Source organism: Stenella coeruleoalba, assembly GCF_951394435.1.
Source record: "Stenella coeruleoalba genome assembly, chromosome: 14".
NCBI classification, from domain to species: Eukaryota; Metazoa; Chordata; class Mammalia; order Artiodactyla; family Delphinidae; genus Stenella; species Stenella coeruleoalba.
The window spans coordinates 67,604,555-67,626,606 of record NC_137160.1 but is presented as its reverse complement, the minus strand read 5'-3'; the positions used below and the strand labels follow the sequence as shown (position 1 = coordinate 67,626,606).

The 22,052-nt window shown below is 58.0% G+C and overlaps 3 protein-coding genes across 6 annotated transcripts in view; 1 reads left to right on the top strand and 2 right to left on the bottom strand.

Moving 5' to 3' along the window:
• Window positions 1-339: 339 nt before the first annotated feature.
• Window positions 340-6,043, top strand: GAS2L1 (growth arrest specific 2 like 1). The gene is made up of 5 exons (XM_079943566.1): window positions 340-2,256; window positions 3,620-3,727; window positions 3,812-3,908; window positions 3,991-4,162; window positions 4,695-6,043. The coding sequence occupies exons 1-5, from the start codon at window positions 1,603-1,605 to the stop codon at window positions 5,707-5,709; spliced, it is 2,046 nt and encodes a 681-aa protein (XP_079799692.1). The 5' UTR covers window positions 340-1,602; the 3' UTR covers window positions 5,710-6,043.
• A 175-nt stretch (window positions 6,044-6,218) lies between these two features.
• RASL10A (RAS like family 10 member A) lies at window positions 6,219-8,909 on the bottom strand. The gene is made up of 3 exons (XM_079943570.1): window positions 8,206-8,909; window positions 7,082-7,206; window positions 6,219-6,798 (listed from the first exon to the last, which is right to left on the bottom strand). Exons 1-3 carry the CDS (start codon window positions 8,422-8,424, stop codon window positions 6,531-6,533), a joined length of 612 nt encoding a protein of 203 aa, XP_079799696.1. The 5' UTR covers window positions 8,425-8,909; the 3' UTR covers window positions 6,219-6,530.
• An 8,291-nt stretch (window positions 8,910-17,200) lies between these two features.
• AP1B1 (adaptor related protein complex 1 subunit beta 1) overlaps window positions 17,201-22,052 on the bottom strand; it is a 53,640-nt gene continuing 48,788 nt past the window's right edge. For 2 of the 4 annotated variants that reach the window (XM_079941938.1, XM_079941939.1), the window contains 5 exons: window positions 21,124-21,253; window positions 20,737-20,821; window positions 20,018-20,104; window positions 19,771-19,925; window positions 17,201-18,284 (listed from right to left, as the gene is read on the bottom strand). In XM_079941938.1, the coding sequence (XP_079798064.1) occupies window positions 18,210-18,284; window positions 19,771-19,925; window positions 20,018-20,104; window positions 20,737-20,821; window positions 21,124-21,253 (532 nt within the window). In that variant the 3' untranslated portion in view covers window positions 17,201-18,209. Of the gene's footprint in view, window positions 18,285-19,084; window positions 19,926-20,017; window positions 20,105-20,736; window positions 20,822-21,123; window positions 21,254-22,052 lie in introns of all 4 variants that reach the window. The other 2 variants (XR_013831198.1, XR_013831199.1) reach the window with 1 other exon arrangement.

Here is a 22,052-nt window from a genome sequence, read left to right as displayed (position 1 = left end):
CCCTAACCTGAGGGAGCATTCGATAAGGAGCCAGTGGTTAAGTGGGGGTAAAACGGAGCCATCCTCCCCCTCCCCCAGGCCGGCGTTGCTGATAGGAAGTCCGACACCCAAGGCTGGACGGCCTCATTTATCTGAGCTAAGGAGGTCCACTCCAGCCGGAGGTGACTTGCATCCCCGGGCCCCTATCGCTTCCTGAGTTCGTCTTGGGAACTGCCCGTTTGTGCTCACCCGGGGAGGCCACTATCTGGGGAGGCAGAGCAACTAGAAACACCCAAACCCCTCCCCAGGAGACCAAGGAGGGTGGAAGGGACCGTGGGGACTAGCCTGACTGGGGATGGGACTTCTGGGCTGGAAGGGTCGCCTGGGGGCCGTGGTCCCGCCTCCGCTCAGGGCTGGGCCGAGTCCCTGGCCCGCTCCGCATCTGGAGACTCCAGCCCCTCCACAGGCCGGGAACAGCGCGTCCCCTTTAAGAGAGCGCGGCCCCGCCCACCCCCTCCGGCCGGATCCGAATTCCAGAGAGGCGGGGCGGAGACTGCAGGCGCTGAGGACGCGGTGGTGGGACAGGGATCCGCTGTAGCTCGGGCGGCGCCTCCCTGCGGCGGCCCGGCCCGGCTCCGGCCCCGCCGGGGCGATGCTCCCCGAGGCCGCGGGATGAGCCAGGTGAGCGCGGGGACCCCCAGCACCCACTGCCCGGCGCACACTGAAGGGGACCTGGCGGCGGCAGCCGCGGGCCTCTGTTCCCCAGGGCTGTGTGACCTTGGGCAGCCCCGCACCCTCTCTGGGCCGAAGCCCAGAGGACAGCCAGGACTGGCGAAGGCCCTTCTGAGTCCCGGCTCACAGGCACCAGCCTGGGGCGCTAGCGAGGCTCCTTGGAGGAGGCGGGCGGGCCAGCCGGCTGCCGGATCAGCAACGCGGGCAGGTCGGCCCCGGCTCCGCCACCCACTGCTCTGTGACCTTGAGCGAGCTCTGCGCCTCAGTTTCCTCATCTGTAAAATGGAGATAATATCACTGCACGCTCAGACCTGGCCAAGGTCACTGCGATTACTTTACTACTGCTGCTGTTCTGTCGTTAGAATGACACAGTCCTTACGGAAGGGAGGCTGAGGGAGGACCTAGGATCTTTCCGGAGGAAGTGGGATCGCCACCAGCCCTCAGCAGTCGACCTAACCCCTCTCTGAGGTCGGGACCGGGGTTCCTACTGTGAGTCCAGGGCCGTGGGCTACATCTCTCTAGGGCTCATCTCTTTACCTATCACAGGGGCAGTAAGGATGGGTGCCTCCCTGCCTGGGCAGGAGGACTCTGCCAAGTCTTTCAATCCCCCCTCCCCCAAAGAACCAAGCAGCAAACACTTATGGACACTAAGTCATTTATAAAAATCATCCCATTAGTTCCTATGAGGAAGGTACTATTATTGCATCCATTTTGCAGATGGGAAAATTAAGGCGAAGAGTTTCTCACAGCCAGGGCTCAAACCCAGGCATTTGGTCTGAAACGACAGGCGGGTGCAGGTGGTCAGCGGCATAGCCTGTACTGAGCGCCTGCTGGGTCCTCACAGCCATCCTGACCCGTGTCCCTGCCCACAGTGACTCGGCTGGCCTGGGCATGGCAGACCCCGTGGTGGGCATCGCGGGCTCGGCAGCCAAGAGCGTGCGGCCGTTCCGCTCAAGTGAGGCCTACGTGGAGGCCATGAAGGAGGACCTGGCCGAGTGGCTCAACGCCTTGTATGGCCTGGGTCTGCCCAGCGGTGGCGATGGCTTCCTGACGGGGCTGGCCACGGGCACCACCCTGTGCCAGCATGCCAATGCCGTCACCGAGGCCGCCCGCGCAATGGCCGCCACCCGCCCAGCCCGTGGGGTGGCCTTCCAGGCACACAGCGTGGCACCCGGCTCCTTCGTGGCCCGAGACAATGTGGCCACCTTCATCGGCTGGTGCCGCGCAGAGCTGGGTGTGCCCGAAGTGCTCATGTTTGAGACCGAGGATTTGGTGCTGCGAAAGAACGAGAAAAGCGTGGTGCTGTGCCTGCTGGAGGTGGCGCGGCGCGGGGCCCGCCTCGGCCTGCTGGCCCCTCGCCTCGTGCAGTTCGAACAGGAAATTGAGCAGGAGTTGTGCGCCGCGCCCACGGCCCCCAACGCCCCCAGTGCCGGGGAGGACGCTGCCACCGCTGCTGCTGCTGCTGCTGAGATCGCCACTGCCCCGGGGGCTCCCTCCCGCGGGCCCCGCATGACACCCAGCGACCTACGCAACCTTGACGAGCTGGTGAGTCCCCGAGTGCGTATGCCCGGCGGCCTGGCTTACTCTCCCTTTACCCAGGGACCAGACAGCAGGGTGGTGCCTGCAACCTCCGGGGGCCTATCCTCGTATCTGCAGGACAGCCTGCCCCATGGAAAGAGTGCTTATGTTGAGCACCAAGTGGATACCTGGCCCCAAGGAGTTGAGCAGGCCCAGAGAGGGAGAGGTGCTGGGTGAGGTCACAGGGCCCAGCACGGCCTGGGAGAAAACTCGGGTCCCATTGCACGATCTCCCTGCTTCCTTTCTGTGGTAACCATGCACCAGATAAGTGCTAGGTGTTCCTTCATCCTGGGGGCCGTGTGATTTGAGCCCCTCCTGTATGCCCTCCCTGCGCTCAGCTGCTAGACATTTGCATTCACACCATCACTGAGCTCGAGGTTGAATGGGTGCCTGTGTTGTTTGGTCCTGGGCAAGGCGCTTGGCACACAGTAGGTGCTCAGTGAGTGCCTAGGGAAGCTCCCAGGGGCTCTGCAGGTCCCTCCTTCTCTCCAGGGCCCTGCACACATCACTTATCTGGGAACCCAAGCCTGGAGTAGCTGCTGCTACTGGGGGCTAAAGTCCTTTCAGGAGCTGCAGGATTAGTTCTACCCTGAGCATAGGAGGTGCCAGACCATGACCCCAGCTTCCTCCTCCTCTTCCCGGGACCTAGGTGTCCCTAACACCCACACAGCCGGGCCAAGAGTTTCCTTCTTATCAGGAGGTTAGAACATGATGTCCCCTTCCTGGAGGCGGGTAGCCGGATGGCTGTGGGCAGAGGTTGCCACCCCACCCCATCCTGCACCAGGGTCATCAGAGGCTCCACCTGCTCATTTTCTCAGCAGCTCCGCTGTGGGCAAGGAGGCAGGCGGGCCGCCCACACAGCCAGCCTGGCAGCTCCCAGCCTGGGGGAGCATGTGGGCAGATGTATGCTAGCTGGGCGGGTGGCCTGGTGTGCACGTTGGTGTATGCGTGTGCCCCATATGTCTGTGGCACTCCTGCCTCCACGGGGTGTGGGTCCTGCCTCCACCCCAAACCTGGCCTCTCTGTGGCCTGCCTCCACCCCAAACCTGGCCTCTCTGTGGGTCTCAATATTCATGTCTGTGAAGTAGGCGAGGGGGAGTGAGGACTCCCCCAGGGCTCAGGGACTTGAAGAATGTGCCTTGTTGGGGTCCCAGGCCCTGGCCCAACCACAGTCCCTCCATCTTTCCCTAGTCAGCTCCCTGACCCCTGGTAGCCAAAGGGGAAGGAGAGCTTCCAGAAGGACTTACTTCCTTCTGACCCTGGAGTTGCTGACATTGGGCCAGGGGAGGAGTGACCTGACCCCTGACCTCCAGCCTCTCTCTGGCTTCAGGTGAGAGAGATCTTGGGGTGCTGCACCTGCCCAGACCAGTTTCCCATGATCAAAGTCTCGGAGGGGAAGTACCGCGTGGGAGACTCCAGTCTGCTCATCTTTGTGCGGGTGAGAGCCAGGGGCTACCTGAGCAGGTGGCAGCCTGGGAGGTGGGGGGGCAGGCTGTGACCTGCCCACGCTGGGCTGCCACAGGTGCTGAGAAGCCACGTGATGGTGCGCGTGGGCGGCGGCTGGGACACGCTGGAGCACTACCTGGACAAGCACGACCCCTGCCGCTGCTCCTCCACGGGTCAGTGCCCACGGCGGGGGCGGGGGGGGGGGCACCTCTGTGGCCCCACCTCTCATGCGCCACCCGTCCTCTCTCCCTGCAGCCCACCGCCCACCCCAGACAAGGGCCCGCACCTTCTCCCCACAGCGGGTGTCGCCCACCCGAAGCCCCCGAGCTGGTAGCCCAGCCTCCGGGGGTGAGCGCAGGGGCTCCCGCCCGGAGGTGACACCCATTAGCTTACGCAGCTCGAAGGAGGGGCCCGAGACCCCGCTCAGGTGAGAAGCAGGAGGACGCGGGGTGAGGGGTCCAGGGGGTGGGGGTGGGGGTGCCCGCCCTGGCCTGGATGACTGTGCTCCGTGACTCACACCCTGGGAAAAGTTCCCGGGGGTGGGGAGGTGGCGGCAGGCCCGGCTTCCCGTCTCCATGGCAACCCAACCAAACGAACAACACAGCTGGGCGGGCCTTGGGGGCTGGGTGGCGGCCAGTCCAACCCTGCTTCCCGATGGCCTGCCCAGGAAACTGGAGGCCCGGGGAGGGGGAGCTTAGGGCTTTACTTCTTCTGCTGCCTTGGGGCGGCGGGGGTGGCCGTGGCTGCAGGAAGCTGTGGCAGAGCCTCTCACTTCTCCCTGGAAGTCCCCAGGGCAACAGACACCCTTGGCACTCCCGTCACCACACCACAGGTGCCTCTCCCACCCCCCCCCCCCCCGCCCCAACCACGCGGCTGCTGGTTCCTTACTCTTCCTGCCCTTTCTGCACGCCAGTCCCCTCCGCGTTGCCCCAGCTCTCTCTCTTGCTCCCCTGCCCCAGGGCCCGGGACCAGCTGCCCCCCCACCCCCGCTCCCGCCGCTACTCCGGGGACAGCGATTCCTCGGCCTCCTCAGCCCAGAGCGGCCCCCTTGGTGCCCGCAGTGAAGACTCAGGCACTGGCCCCCGACGGGAACGGCCCAGCCGTCGGGTGACCACAGGCACTCCGGCCTCCCCGAGACGCCCCACCGCCCCGCGCAGCCAGTCCCGAGACCGGCTGGATCGGGGGCGGCCGCGTGGGGCCCCAGGAGGCAGAGGAGGCCAGCTGTTGGGCCCCAGCCCTGCCCGGCGGGCCCGGAGCCAGAGCCGTGAAGAGCAGGCTGTGCTGCTGGTGCGTCGGGACCGAGATGGGCAGCACTCATGGATGCCACGGGGCAGGAGCAGCCCCCAGACTCCCCGTGCCCACAGCCCCGCAGCGCCCCGGCCTCCCCGGGTCCCCAGCCCCAGTCCAGAGTTGAGCACCACCCCGGCCAGTGTCTTCCGCACACCCCTGCAGCTTGACCCAAAGGAGGAGCAGCAACTATTCCAGCGCCTGGAAGAGGAGTTCCTGGCCAATGCCCGAGCGCTTAAGGCTGCTGCTGGCGGGACCCCGACGGGACCAGCCCCTGACCTGGTTCGGGCCCCAGACCCTCCAGCTCCTGACTCAGCCTACTGTTCCTCCAGCTCCTCCTCTTCGTCCCTCAGCGTCCTGGGTGGCAAGTGTGGCCAACCCGCAGACTCTGGCAGGATGGCCAATGGGCTGCCCGGGCCCCGAGGCCCAGCTCTGTCTAGCTCTTCCGATGAAGGCAACCCCTGCCCCGGTGTAGGGGGCCCACCAGATGCACCTGGGAGCCCCATGGCCGGCCCAGAGCCCCTGAGGACCTGGGCACGAGGCCGGATGGACACACAGCCAGACCGAAAACCCTCACGCATCCCCACCCCGAGGGGCCCCCGCCGCCCATCTGGACCCACGGAGTCCAGGGCCTGGCATGCCCTGCAGTCAGTCAGCCCAAGGGCTGAGCCAGATTCCTGGATGTGATGGACCAGCCCAGCTGCCCCCAGTCCCCCATTCCTTCTCCTTTTCCTTTGTGGCCTTAACCCCTCTGCATCAGGGAGTCCCCCCTGCCTCTTGGGGACCAGACCTCATGGGACCAGACCCCTTGGGACCACATGGCACAATGGGACCTCTGTTGTACATTCCGGTTGGGGGATGAGCATTGCTATTTAATTACTAATATTATTGAATGCCTTAGAGGGGGCTGGGCCAGCCCAATAAGGACCCTTCCTGCGGTCCTGTGGCCCTGCAGAGCCTGACAGTAAAGTTTTGTTCCAGCTACTTGTGTCTGCTTCTTGGGGACTCAGCCTTGGGGCCATCACACCCATTTGGGGGCCCTCATTACAGGTTGGGATTCTGGAGTTAATTGCCAGGGGGCAATGCCTGGCAGCTCTGACCTTCACGCTTAAGATTATCCTGCCATCCCAGAAGTGCCAGGTGCACTTGAGTTGTTTCCCCCTTTATTTCCTCCTGAGAGGCGGGATTTAACTGTTTGTCCAATGGAACTCCAAGAGCAGTCTGAGAGCTTCCAATCAGATGCATAACCACGTCCCTTCCATCCAATGGGATCGTGACCCAATGAGGTCCCAGAAAGGACTGTCCAATGGGGCCTAGCTGGGTCCAATGAGATTCAAAGAGAAGCCTGTCGCCCAGGAGACTGGGTGGGAGTGTTCCTCAGCCAATCAGAGAGGAGGCTGTCCTGTCCAATCCGAGAGAAGTTGGGCAATCTCGTCCAATCCGGGTCCCCAGTTGTTCCAGTCAAATGGAGGACCCCTCCCCGCCATCGGTCGTGTCGTCCAATTCAATCACATGAGGCTGCAGCGCGCCGGATGCAGCGCCCCCTGCAGGCGCAGAGCCGGATGCGCAGGGCGTGCGCGCACCAAAGCGCAGCGCAGCAGCTCGCGGAAGAGACGCAGCACGTGCCAATTGTACTTGGCCGAGCACTCGAGGTATCCACAGCGCCAGCCCCTGCGCACTAGCGCAGCCAGTGCGCGCCGAGGCCCGAACCGCAGCCGCTGCCGGTCCCGCTTGTTGCCCACCACAAGGATGGGCGCCTCGGGTGCGCCCGCCGGCCTGGGGGCCAAATGGGAAAAAGGGTCGCGGTGCCACGGACCCCGTGGCCGGAGAATCCCCCCAAGTGGGTATATACATTCCCCTCTTGCGGCCAGAGACCCCCCAGCAAATTACCAGAACCACAAAGACACAAAGACCCAGGCCTAAAGACCGCATAGGGCTAGAGGCCAGGCCCGGAAGGCCTGAGACCAGGCCCAAGATGGCGGAAGAACCCCCTCACTCACCTCAGGCAAAGGCCTGGCCAGACCCGCAAACACTCCCCTCCGCCCCGCTGCTCACCTACCTGGTCTCCGCGATGCGCTGCCGCAGCGCCTTCACATAGTCAAAGCTGTCTGGGCTGCAGATATCATAGACGAGCACGAAGGCGTCCGTGTCCTGCAAGCTCCAGTCTTTAGGGTCCGGCCACTCCTGGGGGCGGGAGGCCAGAATTTGCCGGAGCCCCACCTTCCCACTCTCCCATGCCCAGTCCTCGAGCAGGGGCCTTGACGCTAAACCCACTGTCCTTACGGACGCTGGGGTATGAATTTTAAAACCGTGCCTGAAGCCGGTCAGCCCTCAACCCTCTTTCACTCTGGGTCTCCTCTCCCCTCACTCCTATCTTCTTCCTCCTCCTCCAGTTTCCCACAGTTCAACTCGGGACAAACCCCGCCCCTCCCCAGACCCCCTCCTTGGTAGTTATGCCTCAGCCTAATTCCAAAGCCCTTGGCCGGTGTTCCCCCAGCCCGCAGAGACCACTAATTAGCGGCAGCTGTACACGTTTAGGCCTTTGGCCTAAGCACATGCTGCTCTTTCCACCTGGAATGCTTCCACTACTTCTTTTCATCAGAAGTTCACTCATCCTTCCAGGTTTAGCCCAAATGCCACCCCCTCCAGGAAGCCCTGCTTAATCCTGCCTGCTCCTTCCTCTTCACCTCTCGAAGGCATCAGCTCCAAGGATTCAAAGTCTGTCCTGGACTTTGCAAAATTACTAGACGAGTCTTTGCTGCAGGTCACAGGAATGAGGGAGCAGAGAATGATCCCCCTAGAAAGTACACCACTATGTCTGGCTTCAACCTCTCCCAGTGCGGCTCTGCTCAAGGCCCCAGACCCACAACGCTCACCCTCAGGGAGGCAGGACCATGCTCCCCCACGCACAGATCCCCACCCACCAGCGGAGGCAGGCAAACAGAGAGGCACTTAAGCGAGCTAGAAAAAGCCACCTTGCAAACTCGCCGGGTCTCGGGCCTGATTTTGGGCAACTTCAGGCCAGCAGAAGGGGTGAGACACACAAACGCAAGGACATACATTCATTCTTCGGCCCATGAACACAGTCGGGCACCCCTGGGCCGTACACGCGGACTCGCACGTGTGTACCGAGCACCCACACACATGCTGTCACACGCCCCTGCCCACTCCTCGAGCTGCTACCTCTAGCCCCCCGGGGCTCTGACCGGGGCCAGCACCGTCGCCGTCGCGGATGCTCAGGTCGTAGACGGCGCCGTCGAGGAGCACCGCGGGCCGGTAGAGGCGCGGCCCGTCCGTGGGCCGGTGGCGCTCGGGGTAGTCACCGAACAGGAACTGGCGGATGATGGCTGTCTTGCCCACGCCCGGGGCGCCCAGCACCGCCACCCGCAGGCTGCCCCCCATGGCCCGCGCGTGCTGCCGCGCCCCGCGCTGAGAAGCCTCATGGGCCGACGCCGCTCGGCGCGCGCCGCGCGCACTGCCCGGTACGCCCCGGCCCCGCCGCGCTCCTCATCGCCCCTCGGAGCACCCGGGGCCCAGGGAGGCCAGGCCGGAGGACGCAACTGGCGGTGGGCGGGCAGACAGACAGCAGAGCAGGCCGACGGAAGACGTGAGAGCAGCTCCGGCGGGTGCCAAGCTCGGAAGAGAACAGACCGAACGCGCCGCGCACAGACACGGCCTCCTCTCGCAGCGCGACTGGAGGCGCCGCCCGCAGCGCGGGGCACCGAGGTCGGACCCCCTGCTTGGGTCCCGCGGCGGAGAGGGGCGCTGGGGGCGGCACTGCCTCTCGGCGCCTCCGTCCCTCTGTCCTTATCTGGCTCCGGCGCCCGGAGTCGCCGCCCCAGCCGGCGGCGCGAGAAAGCGAGCGAGCGGAGCCTCCCGGAGGCGGCGATGAGGTAACCGCCTGCCCGCCCGCCCCTCCCACCTCCCCCCTACCCGCCCGGGACGCCCCTCCCGGGAAGGGTCGCGGGAAGGTGACTGGGACTCGGGGAGCCCGGGGAGGGACCCAGCCCCCTCTGCGTTCCGCACTCCTGTCACCCGCTCCAAAATAGAAGTCCCTTCCCGCCCACATCCTTGTCCCCTCCTCCAAACACCGCTCCCCCAAGCTGGCTCCTCACAAATCCGGCCCGCTGGAGTCAGGGCGCCCGGGTCGGATCCAGCCCAGCTGTGTGACCTTGGACGAGTTGCCGCACTGCGCCGGCTCTGCTCCACATCCATCAAACGCAGACACCGTTTCTTGAGAACCTACTACGTGCCAAGCCCTATACTAAGATATGTGATCCTTGAATCAAAGCCTCAACCTGGTGTCTCTGAGAGAGGAAAAGAAAACTAAGGCTGGAGAGGGGACTCTCCGAGGTTGGGAGGCAGTGGGTGGCCCCTGACCCGCCGCCCTGCGGTCTCTTCTGAGGAGCTCTCCCACCTCCCTCCTGCCCACAGGGGTAAATGGCCAGCACTAAATAACATGTCAAATGGCATCATGGAGGGGGGCGTGGGACAAAGGGTGCTGAACCCGGCATGCACCAGGTCCCAGCAGCTCAGCCCCAAATCCCTGTCCCAACAATGCTGAAAGATCCAGAAATTGGTCGACACCACCTTCGTCATAGCTAAGGCCAAATTTTCTGCCTATGTCTCCACTGTAGCTTCCCTCAAACCCTGCAGCCTCCACGCCAGATTCTCAGAGCCCAAATCCCTCCCTGGAGCTGGCCGGAAGCTCCTTCCCCATCAGGGCTTGGGAAGTCTGGGTTTACCAGCCCCATCCTCTGCCTCTGCTTGCCTACCCCCTACAGTGGGGGGCTCCCACATCTCTGATGCCCAGGTACTGGGGGAAATGCACAGGCATGTCTGTTTCTGCACTGAACAAGGGTTTTTCTTATCTGTCTCTTCAACAAACATCTCCAATCTTACTGCTTGCCAGGATGCTGAGATAGGTTTTTTAAAAAGTCCTGCCTTAAGAGAGAACGTTCTAGGGATGGGATGCAGGAATTGTAAGAGCACAGACAACATGCCCACCCTAGCCTGGGAGAAGTGGGAGAGGGAGAAGGAGCTGAGTCTTGAAGTGGAGAGTGGGGTTCATCCTCCTGGGAGCAGGCGATGGTACCTGGATCAGGGATATGGGTCTGCTCTCACTATTCTTCTCAGCCACTAGGGAGAGCAGAGCCAGAGTTGTGGCTACATCTGACAGGTGTTCTAGGTCTTCAGGCCCAGTGAGTGGGGACCCTTGGCTTTATTTTACTTTCTGCTGTGATTTTTCCCTTCACCCGATTTCCCCTCTGACTTTTTAACTTTTCAGGCATCTGGGTTTTGTGAGCCGCCTCAGTTCCTTTGGGGAACAAGGCAGGGAGTAAATAAACTAGGCACCACTTTCCCTGTTGGCACTCAGCAGGGTGTGGGGCTGACATCATTATGGTCTTCCTTGGGGCACTCAGGACCACCAACCCCTGCCTGGAGCACCCTCCCTCCCACACGTGGGAGCCAGCTCTGGGTGTCCTGGAAACCTTCCTTGCTTCACTTTCTGACAGAGAGCCCTTTTCTTGGGTAGGGCTTCTTTGGGAACCACAGACAGGGCTGTGTGTGAGGCATCTCAGGGACCTAGCGTGTGGTTTTTGGAGTGATGGAAGACACTCTGGACAGAGTACGTCCAAAAGCTCCCACAAAGTCGTCCACACTCCACAGGGGTGACACATTCCCAAGGGAAGTCTCCCATCAGTATCACTAGCAGCCATTCCCATTTATCAAGGACCTGTGGGGAATTCCCTGGTGGTCCAGTGGTTAGGACTCCAAACTTCCACTGCAGGGAGCATGGGTTCGATCCCTGGTCGGGGAAATAAGATCCCACAAGCCACAAGGTGCAGCCAAAAAAAAAAAAAAAGGACCTGTGATGTGCCAAGCCTTGACTGTAGCTATGCTCATTGAGGCCCAAAGGGATGAGCAGGAAAGTGGCAGCACAGGGACCAGAACCCAGGACCTTAGGCCACTGAAGCTGACTTTCTGAGAAGCCCAACTTCATTGGGGCTCAGAGACCAGAAGGGCTTCAGGAGGAGGTCAGCTGGAGCCTAGGGCCCTGTAGGGAGGGACTCTGAGGAAGCCCCTGTCACTGTGGGAGCTGAGCTGAGACAGAAGTGGGCCGCCCAGGGCCAGGCTTCCCAAAGACTAGCTAGCCAGAGAACTCGGGCTGCCTGTTGGCCACTGCCTGACATTTGCCCAAAAGGTTTCTTCCCATCCGGCCTGATTCCAGACCTTCTCTGGGGTTGAGCACCGTGGACCACGTCCAGCTCCCAGGGGTATTTGCTCTGGACTCCTCTCACCCAGCCATCTGCGTCAGTCCACTGACCATTAATCATAGTCTGTCCTGCCTGTTAATCACTTGTCCCAGCTTAACTCACTCCCCCAGAGTCCTGATGGGGGGAACCCTTACCATTTGGATGCCTCATGCACGGTGGGTCCTTGGTGGCCATCGTAAGGCTGCCCATTGATTGTAGCCAGTCAGCCCCTTGAATGCCATGGGGTTTTATAACCATCAGGACACAAGGAGGCAGCACAGGGCAGGGCTTCCAGGCCTCTGGAGTGAGACCTCTAGGGTTTGAAACCTCCTTCCTGGAGGGGTGTCATCTGCACAAGTTATTTAAACTCTCTGAACCTCAGTTTCCTTCTCTAAAGGGGATAATAATGGTCTTATTTCATATAGTTGTTGTGGGATGAAATGAGATGATACAAAGAGGAAAACAAGACAATTTAGTAAGGCTGGTGGGGGGACTAAGTTTGTACATATAAAATAATTTCATTTTATATGCTAGTTTACAAACTATAACGGAGGCATATGTGTGTACACACAGGTAAGTATGTAGACAGATATTTCCTAGTTCTGTCTGCCGAAAGGGCCTAGAAGTGCCACCCCAAGAGCAACACACACACCCAGCACCCAGATCTTGGTTTCTAATTCTGTTCTCCAGGCTTCCTGGAAAATGGCTGATGCTAGGGTTGGAGCAGGATGAATAAAAGATGAGCCTGGAGCATCTTATAGTACTGGAAAGTAAGGAAGTGCTCAAAAGAAGCCAAAGGATGGGGGCATGTCAAAGAGACACAGAGCCTACTTGAAAGAGCTCCCAATAGCCAAAGCTTAAAAAATATAAGCAACAAAATAAATAATGCACTTTTGGATTAAACCCAAATTATAAAATAAATATCCATGAGTCCAAACTGATATAAAATGATTGAATTAATACATAAATGCAGGAGAAGAAACAAATTTTCCTTACAGAAGAATTCCAAACATTTTATGTAGCTGCTCCCTGCCCCCAGGCTCTTTCCCGAGTGTAGGCTGCACTTCGTGACTTGCTTCTGAAGAACAGTGTGTGGAAAGGGGAGAAAGTAACTTCGCAGTGGAGACCACTGGAAACACTACCTCGGCCAAGTGATCCAGGCTGATGTGACGGCGATAACTCACGTCGATAGTGTGGACCCCTGATACGATGGGACGAGAAGGGCGCCTCCCTTGTCTCCTTCCTAAAAACCTGTAACCCCAGTCTAACTGTGAGAAAAACATCAGACAGACCCAAGTTGAGGGACAGTCTACAAAATACCTGACCAGCACTCCTCGGAATGGTTAAGGTCATGACAAACAAAGAAAGTCTCAGAAACTATCACAGAACTAAGGAGACTCAGGAAACATGACAACCACATGGAACGTGGGATCCGGGAACAGAACGAAGACATGAGTGGGAAAACTAGTGAAAACTGAATAAAGTCTGGAGTTTAGTTTTAAAATTATATGTTATATAATTTGTTATTTATATTATAAATATATATTATTCTTATTCTTGTGTATTATATATTAATAAACATTTACATCATAAACATATTATATATATAGAAAAGAATAGAAAAGATCCCATTTACAAAAGGAACAAAAAAATAGAAAAAACTCATGTATCTATGAAGACTAAATGTGCATGCAAGAATTTTTTTTTTTCTGGCACACCACAGCTTGCAGGGATCAAACCTGGGCCCTGGCAGTGAAAGCGCCAAGTCCTAACCACTGGACTGCCAGGGACTACCGCATGCGAGAACTTTTAAATGAAGAAAACTTAAAAGGTTATAGAGGACTTCCCTGGTGGAGCAGTGGTTAAGAATCCACCTGCCAATGCAGGAGACACGGGTTCAATCCCTGGTCCAGGAAGATCCCACATGCCACGGAGCAACTAAGCCTGTGCACCACAACTACTGAGCCTGCGCTCTAGAGCTCACGAGCCACAACTACTGAGCCTGTGCTCTAGAGCCTGTGCTCCACAACAAAAGAAGCCACCGCAATGAGAAGCCCATGCACACAATGAAGAGCAGCCCCTGCTCGCCGCAACTAGAGAAAACCCACGCGCAGCAACAAAGACCCAACGCAGCCAAAAATAAATAAGTTTATATATAAAAAAAAAAAGGTTATAGAGACGTAAAAGAAAGCATGAACCAATGGAAAGGCATCTACTCCTATATTTGGATGTACAGATTAATATTATTATTATTATTTGTTTTGGGTTTTTTTTTAATTTATTTTGTTTATTTGTTTGTTGTTCCACGGCATGTGGGATCTTCCCAGACCAGGGCTCGAACCCGTGTCCCTTGCGTTGGCAGGCAGATTCTTAACCACTGTGCCACTAGGGAAGTCCAGATTAATATTATTAATATTATTATCCTCACATCGTTTTGAGGATGTCAATTCTCCATAAGTTAATATAAACATTTGATGTGATCCAAATAAAAACAATACCATCATTAAAAAAAAAAGAAACTTAGTTCTAAAGTTCAAATGGGACCAAAAGGGTGAATAAGAGGGTACTATAAATTATGAAAATATAAAGGTACAATACTTTTTAAAAAACTCAGTGGTGGGGAGTTCTCTGGTGGCCTAGTGGTTAGGATTCTGGACTTTCACTGCCATGGCCTGGGTTCAATATCTGGTTGGGGAAGATTCCGCAAGCCACACGATACAGCCAAACAAAAACAAAAACAAACAGAAACAAATGCAATGACCGATGAATAGACAAATTCTCTGGTACTGAACAGAGTCCAGAAAAGCACTGATATATATGTGGAAATTTAGTATATGATACAAATGATATTTCAGATCTGTGGGGAAAAGATGAATTATACAGTAAATGGTGTGGAAACAACTACGTAACCATCTGGGAAAAGAAAGTTGAATCCCTACCTCGTTCCTAACATAAAGCCCACATGGAACAGGCTCAAAATGCAAAAACTGAGATGAGACAAGCACTGGAAAGAAAGAAGAGATTAGGACTTCCCTGGTGGTGCAGTGGTTAAGCGTCCACCTGCCAAAGCAGGGTACACGGGTTCAAGCCCTCGTCCAGGAAGATGCCACATGCTGCAGAGCAACTAAGCCCGTGTGCCACAACTACTGAGCCTGAGCTCTAGAGCCCGTGAGCCACAACTACTGAGCCCGCGTGCCAAAACTACTGAAGCCCACACGCCTAGAGCCCGTGCTCCACAACAAGAGAAGCCACTGCCACGAGAAGCCCGTGCACTGCAACGAAGAAGTAGCCCCCGCCTGCCGCAACTAGAGAAAGCCCGCGCACAGCAACGAAGACCCAACACAGCCAAAAATACATAAATAAATTTATAAAAAAAAAAAAAAAGGAAGAAGGGATTAAAAGAAGACAATACCCAACACAATTTCAGCATGGAAAAGTAAAAACAGTAACAAAATGGGGAGAAATAACGACAAATCGGGAAGAAAAGGACCAATAACCATGTCAAAAAAGGGCAACAAATAAGAAAACGGCTCACAGAAAAGGACACACAATGGCTCGAAAACACACGAACGGAGGCATGTTTAAAACACAGTAAGGTACAGTGTTTTGCCCGTCACTTAAACACACCGCGATATGCTGAGTGTGTGAGGGTGTGGGGAAACAGGCTTCGCATTTCTGGTTGGTGGGTGTGTAAACTAGAGAATTTTTAGCAGTAGCTATCAAAATGATTAACGCACCTACCTTCGAACCAGCAATTTCAGTCTGAGGAATTTACCGACATGAAAATGAATGTTCTTTGCAGTATCAGTTGCACCAACACCACCAAAGACACAATTAGGAGGACATCACGGCGAGGACTGGTTCATCATGGTGCCTCCATTCAATGGAAAACCACACGGCTGTTATATAAAGGCATGAGGCCGCTCTCTATAATGGGCTAATAATGGAAAAGTCTCGAAGATACAAGTACGATGCAGATCGGGGTGTATTCCATGCTACTCTTTGTGTATAAAAAGGGAAAAAATCGTATTAGACGTCATTGAGTCTCTTTGGAAGGTAACACTGGTCCCTTTAGGGAGAGGAATGAGAAGGATTATTTCACTTCTACATTCTTTTTGCCTTTTGGATTTTGAACCATGTGAATTCATTACCTTTTCAAAACAAGAACTAAAATTTAAAATGTGAAATGCTTATACCCTCTGGTCCAGCAATTCTGGGGCTAGATCCTATAGCTGCATTTGTGTCTACGAGCAAGGATGTCTAGAAAGATATTCACTGCACCTTTGCTTGGACTCCAGAAGATGGAAACAGCCAGAATGTCCGTCTGCAGACACCAGCCCATCTGCACAAGAAATTCCAAGGCCTATTTGTACTTATAGGTAAATAAAGCAAAGTGCTGGTAGCATCTAGGGTGTGCTATTTATTTAGTAAACACGTTCCTGGATTTGCTTTATACAGGCACAGAATTATTCCTGGAAAACCAAAATGTAGCAACGAACTTTGCCTCTAGGGGGGAAAATAAGAACTGAGGAAATGTGGAAGGGAGAACTTTATCCTTTGTGTGACTGATCTCACCGTGGTCCAGAATCACTCTCTCCATAAAACAAACCACTAGTTGAAGATAAAAAAAATGTACAATGAGGTCACGCCGCAGGCCTTGGCAGGGTGTCTGGCACACAGGGAACCCATCAGGCCCCTGGGTGTTTGTTGGACCCTCTCAAATAACTGGTTGCTGTGTTGGATTCCCCGACTGGCTGGGAAGGCTCAGGACCCTGGAGAATCTTCTGCAAGATGCCAAGGCCCCTGAGAAGCATCGAGAGCTGAGAATAAGGACACTTGAGCACACCGGGACTGGGGAGAGCACGTGATGGGTGTCACTGGGGTGAGGGAGGCACAGGAAAGCTGGAGAGGGACAAAATCATGGTAAGTTTCCTCCCACAACCGCCTGAGGCCCGAGCACATGAACCCAAGGTGTCTGATGACAGTCCAAGGGCCTCTGTCTGGCCAGGACAGCGTTCCTCACTGGCATTTCCCCCTCACCTGAGGGGCTTGGTCCTGGGCCTCATCATCGCCCCACTGGCGACAGCAGTGCACTCACAAGGCTGGGTGGGCGTTGGGCCTCAGCAGGTCAGGACGGCAGGCGACAGGGCAGGCTGCGGTGAGTCCACAGACGGAGGGGACTCCAGCTGCGTTTGTGTGTGGCCTTCTGAGCTGGGGACTTTCAGATGAGGCGAGAACTGGGGTTGTACGGTCAGGGGCCTTGGTTGGTTCTAGACTCTGGGGTCCCAGGGCAGTATGGTGACACCCCAGGGGTCAGAGGTGGGGCAGTGGAAGGCCAGGTGCCCCTGCCAATGCCTACAGCAGTGTGTCCAGCATGGGCAGGGTGCAGGGAGTGGCCATGGCAAGAAGGGGCTGAGGGCCCACCAGCCATGAGGCACTGAGAACCCACTGGCAGCTCTGCCCACAGAGCCCTGCCCAGAGTCCCCCCACCTCCCTCCCCACCCCGGGAGCCAGGCCAGTGCCAGAACTGGGGCCACATGAGGTGTCCCTGGTGGTGGCTGGGGAGGCCGCTGCAGATGCAGGGCGGGGAACAGCCCGCCCAGACAGGCCTGGTGCTGGGCCTCCCTGCCGCTCCCAGGAGCTGAGGAAAACCAAGATGCACTCGGCCCTCCCAGCATCTAAAGGCAAGACGGCATGGGCTCGGGTGGAGCTGGGGTCAAGGGTGGGAGAGGTGCTGGGAGACCAGCAGGCCTCAGCAGGCAGTTTCCAAGGACAAGAGAGGGAAAGGTACTGTCAGCAGGGCTAGGCAGGGGCTGACACAGCTCAAGCCCTTGACCCTGGACCCCAGGAGATCCAGGACCCTGCCCAGAAGAGCCTCAGGACCTGACACACTGGCCAGGGACACACTTGATGTCATCATTTTTATTCACTTTCTCTTTTTGAAAATAAGAGTAAACATACAATATATAGTCTCTATTTATATATATTAGACATCGTTACTGCAGGGCTCAAGAAAACCATCCTCAACCACTTGGAAGCAGTTTTTAATTCTGACATTTGGTGGAAGAGGAAAAAAGTGTCCGTGATTGCCAAAAGCAGAATCTTTCTTTATTATTAAACAGCAGTAACAGGAAAACCTAATGCTCTGTCAGACACAACTGAAGGAGGCCAGGAGGGGGGCAGCAGATGCTAAGGAGAAACCCCAGACAGGATGCACCACGCTCGCCCACATGCCCCACCTCTCAGCCGTGTCTCCGCTCCAGGAACCCTGGACACATCGAGGAATGTATCAGAGGCAGAGACCATCCTCGCGGGCAAGAGGGGGAGCGGGCGGGCGTGTCTGCCAGGGGAGCAAGAGCCCGGGGGGGCTCTGGGAGCTTCCACATGGTCTTCCCCGAGCGGCTCAGTGCTCGGGAGGGTGGGGTTGTAGGCCCTGGGAGCCCCAGGCCCTGACAGAGCAGCTCTCCTGGTACCCAGTGGACCCTCCACACACGCCAGGATGCCTGCCAGGGTCCATCCCAAGAGAGAGGCGGTGAGGAGGGCACCACCAAGAGAGACTAACACCAGCCCAAGAGAGACTGGGGCAGGGGGCTTCCCGGGCTGGGAACCGAGGAGGGAACTGCGTGCTCGCCCTCAGGTGCCGGGAAAAGCAAGAGAAGAACCCTGGATCTCCCCGTCCAGCTCTTGTGCCGCTCTGGCTCCTTTGGTCCCCTCCTCACCTGACGCTAAACGTCAGCAGCAATGGAAAGAGGGGGGTCTCAAGCACGCGAGTATCCTGAGGACCCAGGCAGGCCCTACTGTCAGGACCAGGGAAGCCTGTGGGTGCCAGGAGCCTCGCCCGGTCCCTCCCGGGAGAAGGAGGTGCTGCCACCTCCCAGGGGGCTCCTTGACGCGGCTGGTGGAAGGCTGGAGCGGATGCTGGACGGGGCCTCAGTTCTTGAGGATGGTCTCATAGGCCTGGTACACGTGCTGGGACACCTCCGGTGCTCGGCACTTCAGGGACAGCTGCAGGGAGAGAGGGGTCAGGGGACAGGGAGCGCTCATTCCCGGAGCTCCTCTCCAGGGCTGGGAAGGAACAGGCGGGGAAGGCAGAGAAGGAGGGAACCAGATGGGAGAGGGTGGTGCGCACACGTGGCCTGGTGGCAGCAGTGGCTGGGGCTGTTGTGTGGCTTAGGTGAGGGGGCGGCCGCTGCAGCCAGCCGGGTGGGGACCAAATTTACTCGCAGCCCACATGCCTGCTGTCCGCCCACCACCATGGCCCTCTGCAGCGTGAATCACGAGCCCGAGGCTGCCAGGCAGTGCTGGCTGCACCCTGCAGAGCTGCCAGGCCCCCCACAGCCCATGGAGGGCGGAGGAGGTTTGGGGCCAGGAGGGAGGCCATGGGGACGCTGGGTGGTCTTTCTGGTTTCTTGCACAGGAAGCAGGCACATCAGACTTGGCTCGGCTCTAACTGTGGGAAGAGCCTGGAGAGCCCTGGCAGTGGAGACAAGCGCAGCCACCCCTCCTGCCAACATCACTGCTCTGAAGGGGGCCGTTGGGAAGGGGGAGGGGCACGTGGCGCTCTAGCAGTCAGGGCCCCAGTCTCCTCTGAAGGGCTCTGTGCACACTGACTGTGGGAAGTGAAGGCACCAGGCTGGGGAGCACAGGGCAGCCAATTCTCCTGCCTGCAGCCTGCATGCGTGTCTGCCCGGCTTTGGGGAGCAGCGGGGTGAGGCCAACTCAGGAGAGCCGGGCCAAGAGATGGGGTGTGCGAGGTACAGCTGGGAGGGTGGAGGGGAAGAGGAAGAGAAAAGCAATCCGCTAACCTCCAAGTCCTGCACCACGGGCACCAGCAGGGAAGGTGGACATGCAGCAACCGAACACAGGGAGACGGAAATTACCACCACCGAAGCCACCGCCGAGGCCCCACCCGACCTCTGCACCCACACCACCAGCGGAGCCCAGGGAGCAGCCTCTGGAGGGTCATGCCTGCCCGAGACTTGGGTGCAGGGAGAAGCAAAGCCTGGGCTCTCTGGGGCCTGGAACAGCAGCTTGGCCTCTAGGAAGCCACGTCCTGACTGAGGTCTGACTCAAAGGTCAGGAAGGATGAGTTGCTCGGAATCCACATCCTCCCAGGAGGACACTCAGGTGGGGAAGAGCCGGAGGGCCAGGGCTGGGGCCCAGCGGAGCCACTTCCCAGTCAGACGGGCCTTGGGCCAACTGGGCCGCCTCACAGGGCCCAATTTTACAGAATCTTCTGGTCCAACTCACTGTTCTGAGACCCAATTTGGTGTCTTATCTGAGCAACTAGATGGGACTGAGTTGAAAGCTTTCTAAGGTCAGAATTCTGATGCTCCTCCAATGCCAGGCTCAAAGGGATCCCAGCTCAGCTGGGCTAGAGTGCCCCCCGATCAGGGCCGACCCCTGGCCCGGGAAGGAGGGGAACGGGAGAGGCTGCCCAGACAAGAAGGCAGAGGCCCCATGGCAGGCAGGCAGGAGCGGGGGCCCTCACCATGAAGCTGGGGTTGCCGGGCTGGATGCGCAGCTCCGCCAGCACCCAGATGCCATTGGTCAGCTTGAGGGACTGGTAAAGCATGTCCTGGCCCTCCACGTTCCTCTTGGCGATGGTGAAGATGTTGCTGCTCTGCAGCCTACTGCTCACGGCCTCTGGGGGTCAGAAGGCCCCCAGTCAGAGATGGGGAGGCCTGGGGCACAGGCGAGGGGCAGCATGGAGTGCGGGCGGGGCTCAGGAGTCCTACCCGCATTCAGGGGGCAGTCTCTGATCTGGAACTGGGCTTCGTTCTCATTGGGAATGTCCTTCCACGTGGCCAGGAACATCTGCCGGTCTGGAGGGGTAGAGGTGGGATCCTGATACACCTTTGCTCCCGCTCAGTAACCCTCAGCAGGAAGTGGGTTGGGGGGCAGTGCCACCTTGCAGCTGAGGACAGGACTGGCTCTGCCACAGCCCCTCCTGCTTCCCTGAGCAAACCCTGAGCTCTGTGAGGGTGGCCACTTGTGCTGTTCCCAAAAGACCCAGGGTTCCTGCCTCTGGGCCTCGGAGCTCTCCCCACTACCACCCAAATCCGACCTCCTGCTGCTCTGGAGCCGAGCACCCTGCTCATTAGTCACAGCGGTGTTACAGAGCTTCTGATGTGACAGAGATGACGTGGGCAAAGCGCTCCATGCCCTATGGGTGCTGGGATGAGTCTTCCCAGGGGTTCCAGCTGGGGCACAGGGGATGGGCATCAGGTGTGACACATGGCCGAGGCTCCCTGCCTCGGGGGGCCCATGCGACGACTGTCTAGAGGCTGCAGGCAAGACTGAGGGGCAGAGCTGGCCAGATAAGACCCTGGGGGCCCCGGTGAAGTTGTGACCCTCACTCCAGACTCTGCAGGGGAGCCGGTGACTCATGGAGTCTATCGTGGGGCAAAGCCAATCCATCTGTTCTAGGGATCCCAGGGGCACCCTCATGACTCACCCATCTTCCCATCCTCCACAAAGAGGATGTGCAGCGGGTACAAGGTGCTGAAGTAGAAGACGTCAATGTTGTTCTTTACGGCCACCTAGGAACAAGGGGGTCCCCGATTAGTCCCTGATGCTCGACACCCTGAAGGCCCCAGGAAGTGCCTGCTCCCTGTGAGCCCACCTGAGCAGGTTCCCTCTCATGACTTCCCCGGTAGCCATGCCCAACACCCCCTCCCACCAGCCTCCCCCACTCCCCATCCCTGCCCCCAGTCTGTGTCCAAGAGCAAGATTCCACAGACAGCCCTTTGCCAGCACCAGCCAGGCCCCAGACGGTTCCCCCAGGCTCCTCCCCGGGGCAGGTGGGTAAGGACTGGGGTGCCAAGCCCTGCCTGGAACATACCTGGAGGTTGTTCAGAGGCTCCATCTTCATGACTGAGCCCACCGTGTTGAGAGGCAGGGAGATCTCCACAGTCTGGTTGGGGCTGAGCGGCGCATGGACCTGGAGGGGGGCGGCGGGGGCCAGGCCAAAGCTGGGGAGAGACAAGCCCCCGTGGGGGTGGCGGGGGAACAGGTGCTGACACAGGACAGGTGGGCTCCTGGGGCTCCGGAGCCTGGGCAGCAGCTGGCGAGAAGCCTCTCCAGTGAGCCGGCCTCATCCCAGGCCCAGACCCAGGCCTGAAGGACAAGCTCCTGACCCCCACTCCCCAACCCTCAATGGCCACAGGAACAGGAAGAGAAATCTGGGACAGCTGAAGGCCTGAAGCCCATCTCTGTTCCTCTTTCTCCTCTGGGTGAGGTGCTGGGCAGGCCCAGGTAAGAGTGCCCCTGCCCTGCCCTCAAGGAGCTCCATTTAAAACCAGGGGAAAAAACAACAAAACAAAACAAAACAAACCAGGGGGCTTTAAGCTTCTTTTAATTTGAAAACTCTGTGACTGCCCAACTCTCAGTGACCGACCTCCATCTCCCAGGAGGGATGTGACCATCCCAAACGAGACACTGGGTTTTACTGTCTGGGCCAGAACTGGCTAGATCATAAGATGGCCACAGAGATTCAGAAAAGCCCTGCTTCTTGGTATAGCAGCATGTGAGCAAATCAGGAGGATGCCCAAGAGCGTAAGAGACACTGGAGTGTTTCTGTGGCCTCTAGGGTCTCCCTGGTCTGACTGAGGGTCGGAAACCACTGGCCCACAGGCTCACCCTGAGGAAACAGCCCCTTCAGTCAACTTCTTAGAGGCTCAGTTTGCTCATCACTAGAGCCGCTCAGGAAGAAGGATCATCAGGAGAGGCTGCTGGGGTCCCCCAGAGAGCCCTGGCCTAGCTGGCCTGGTC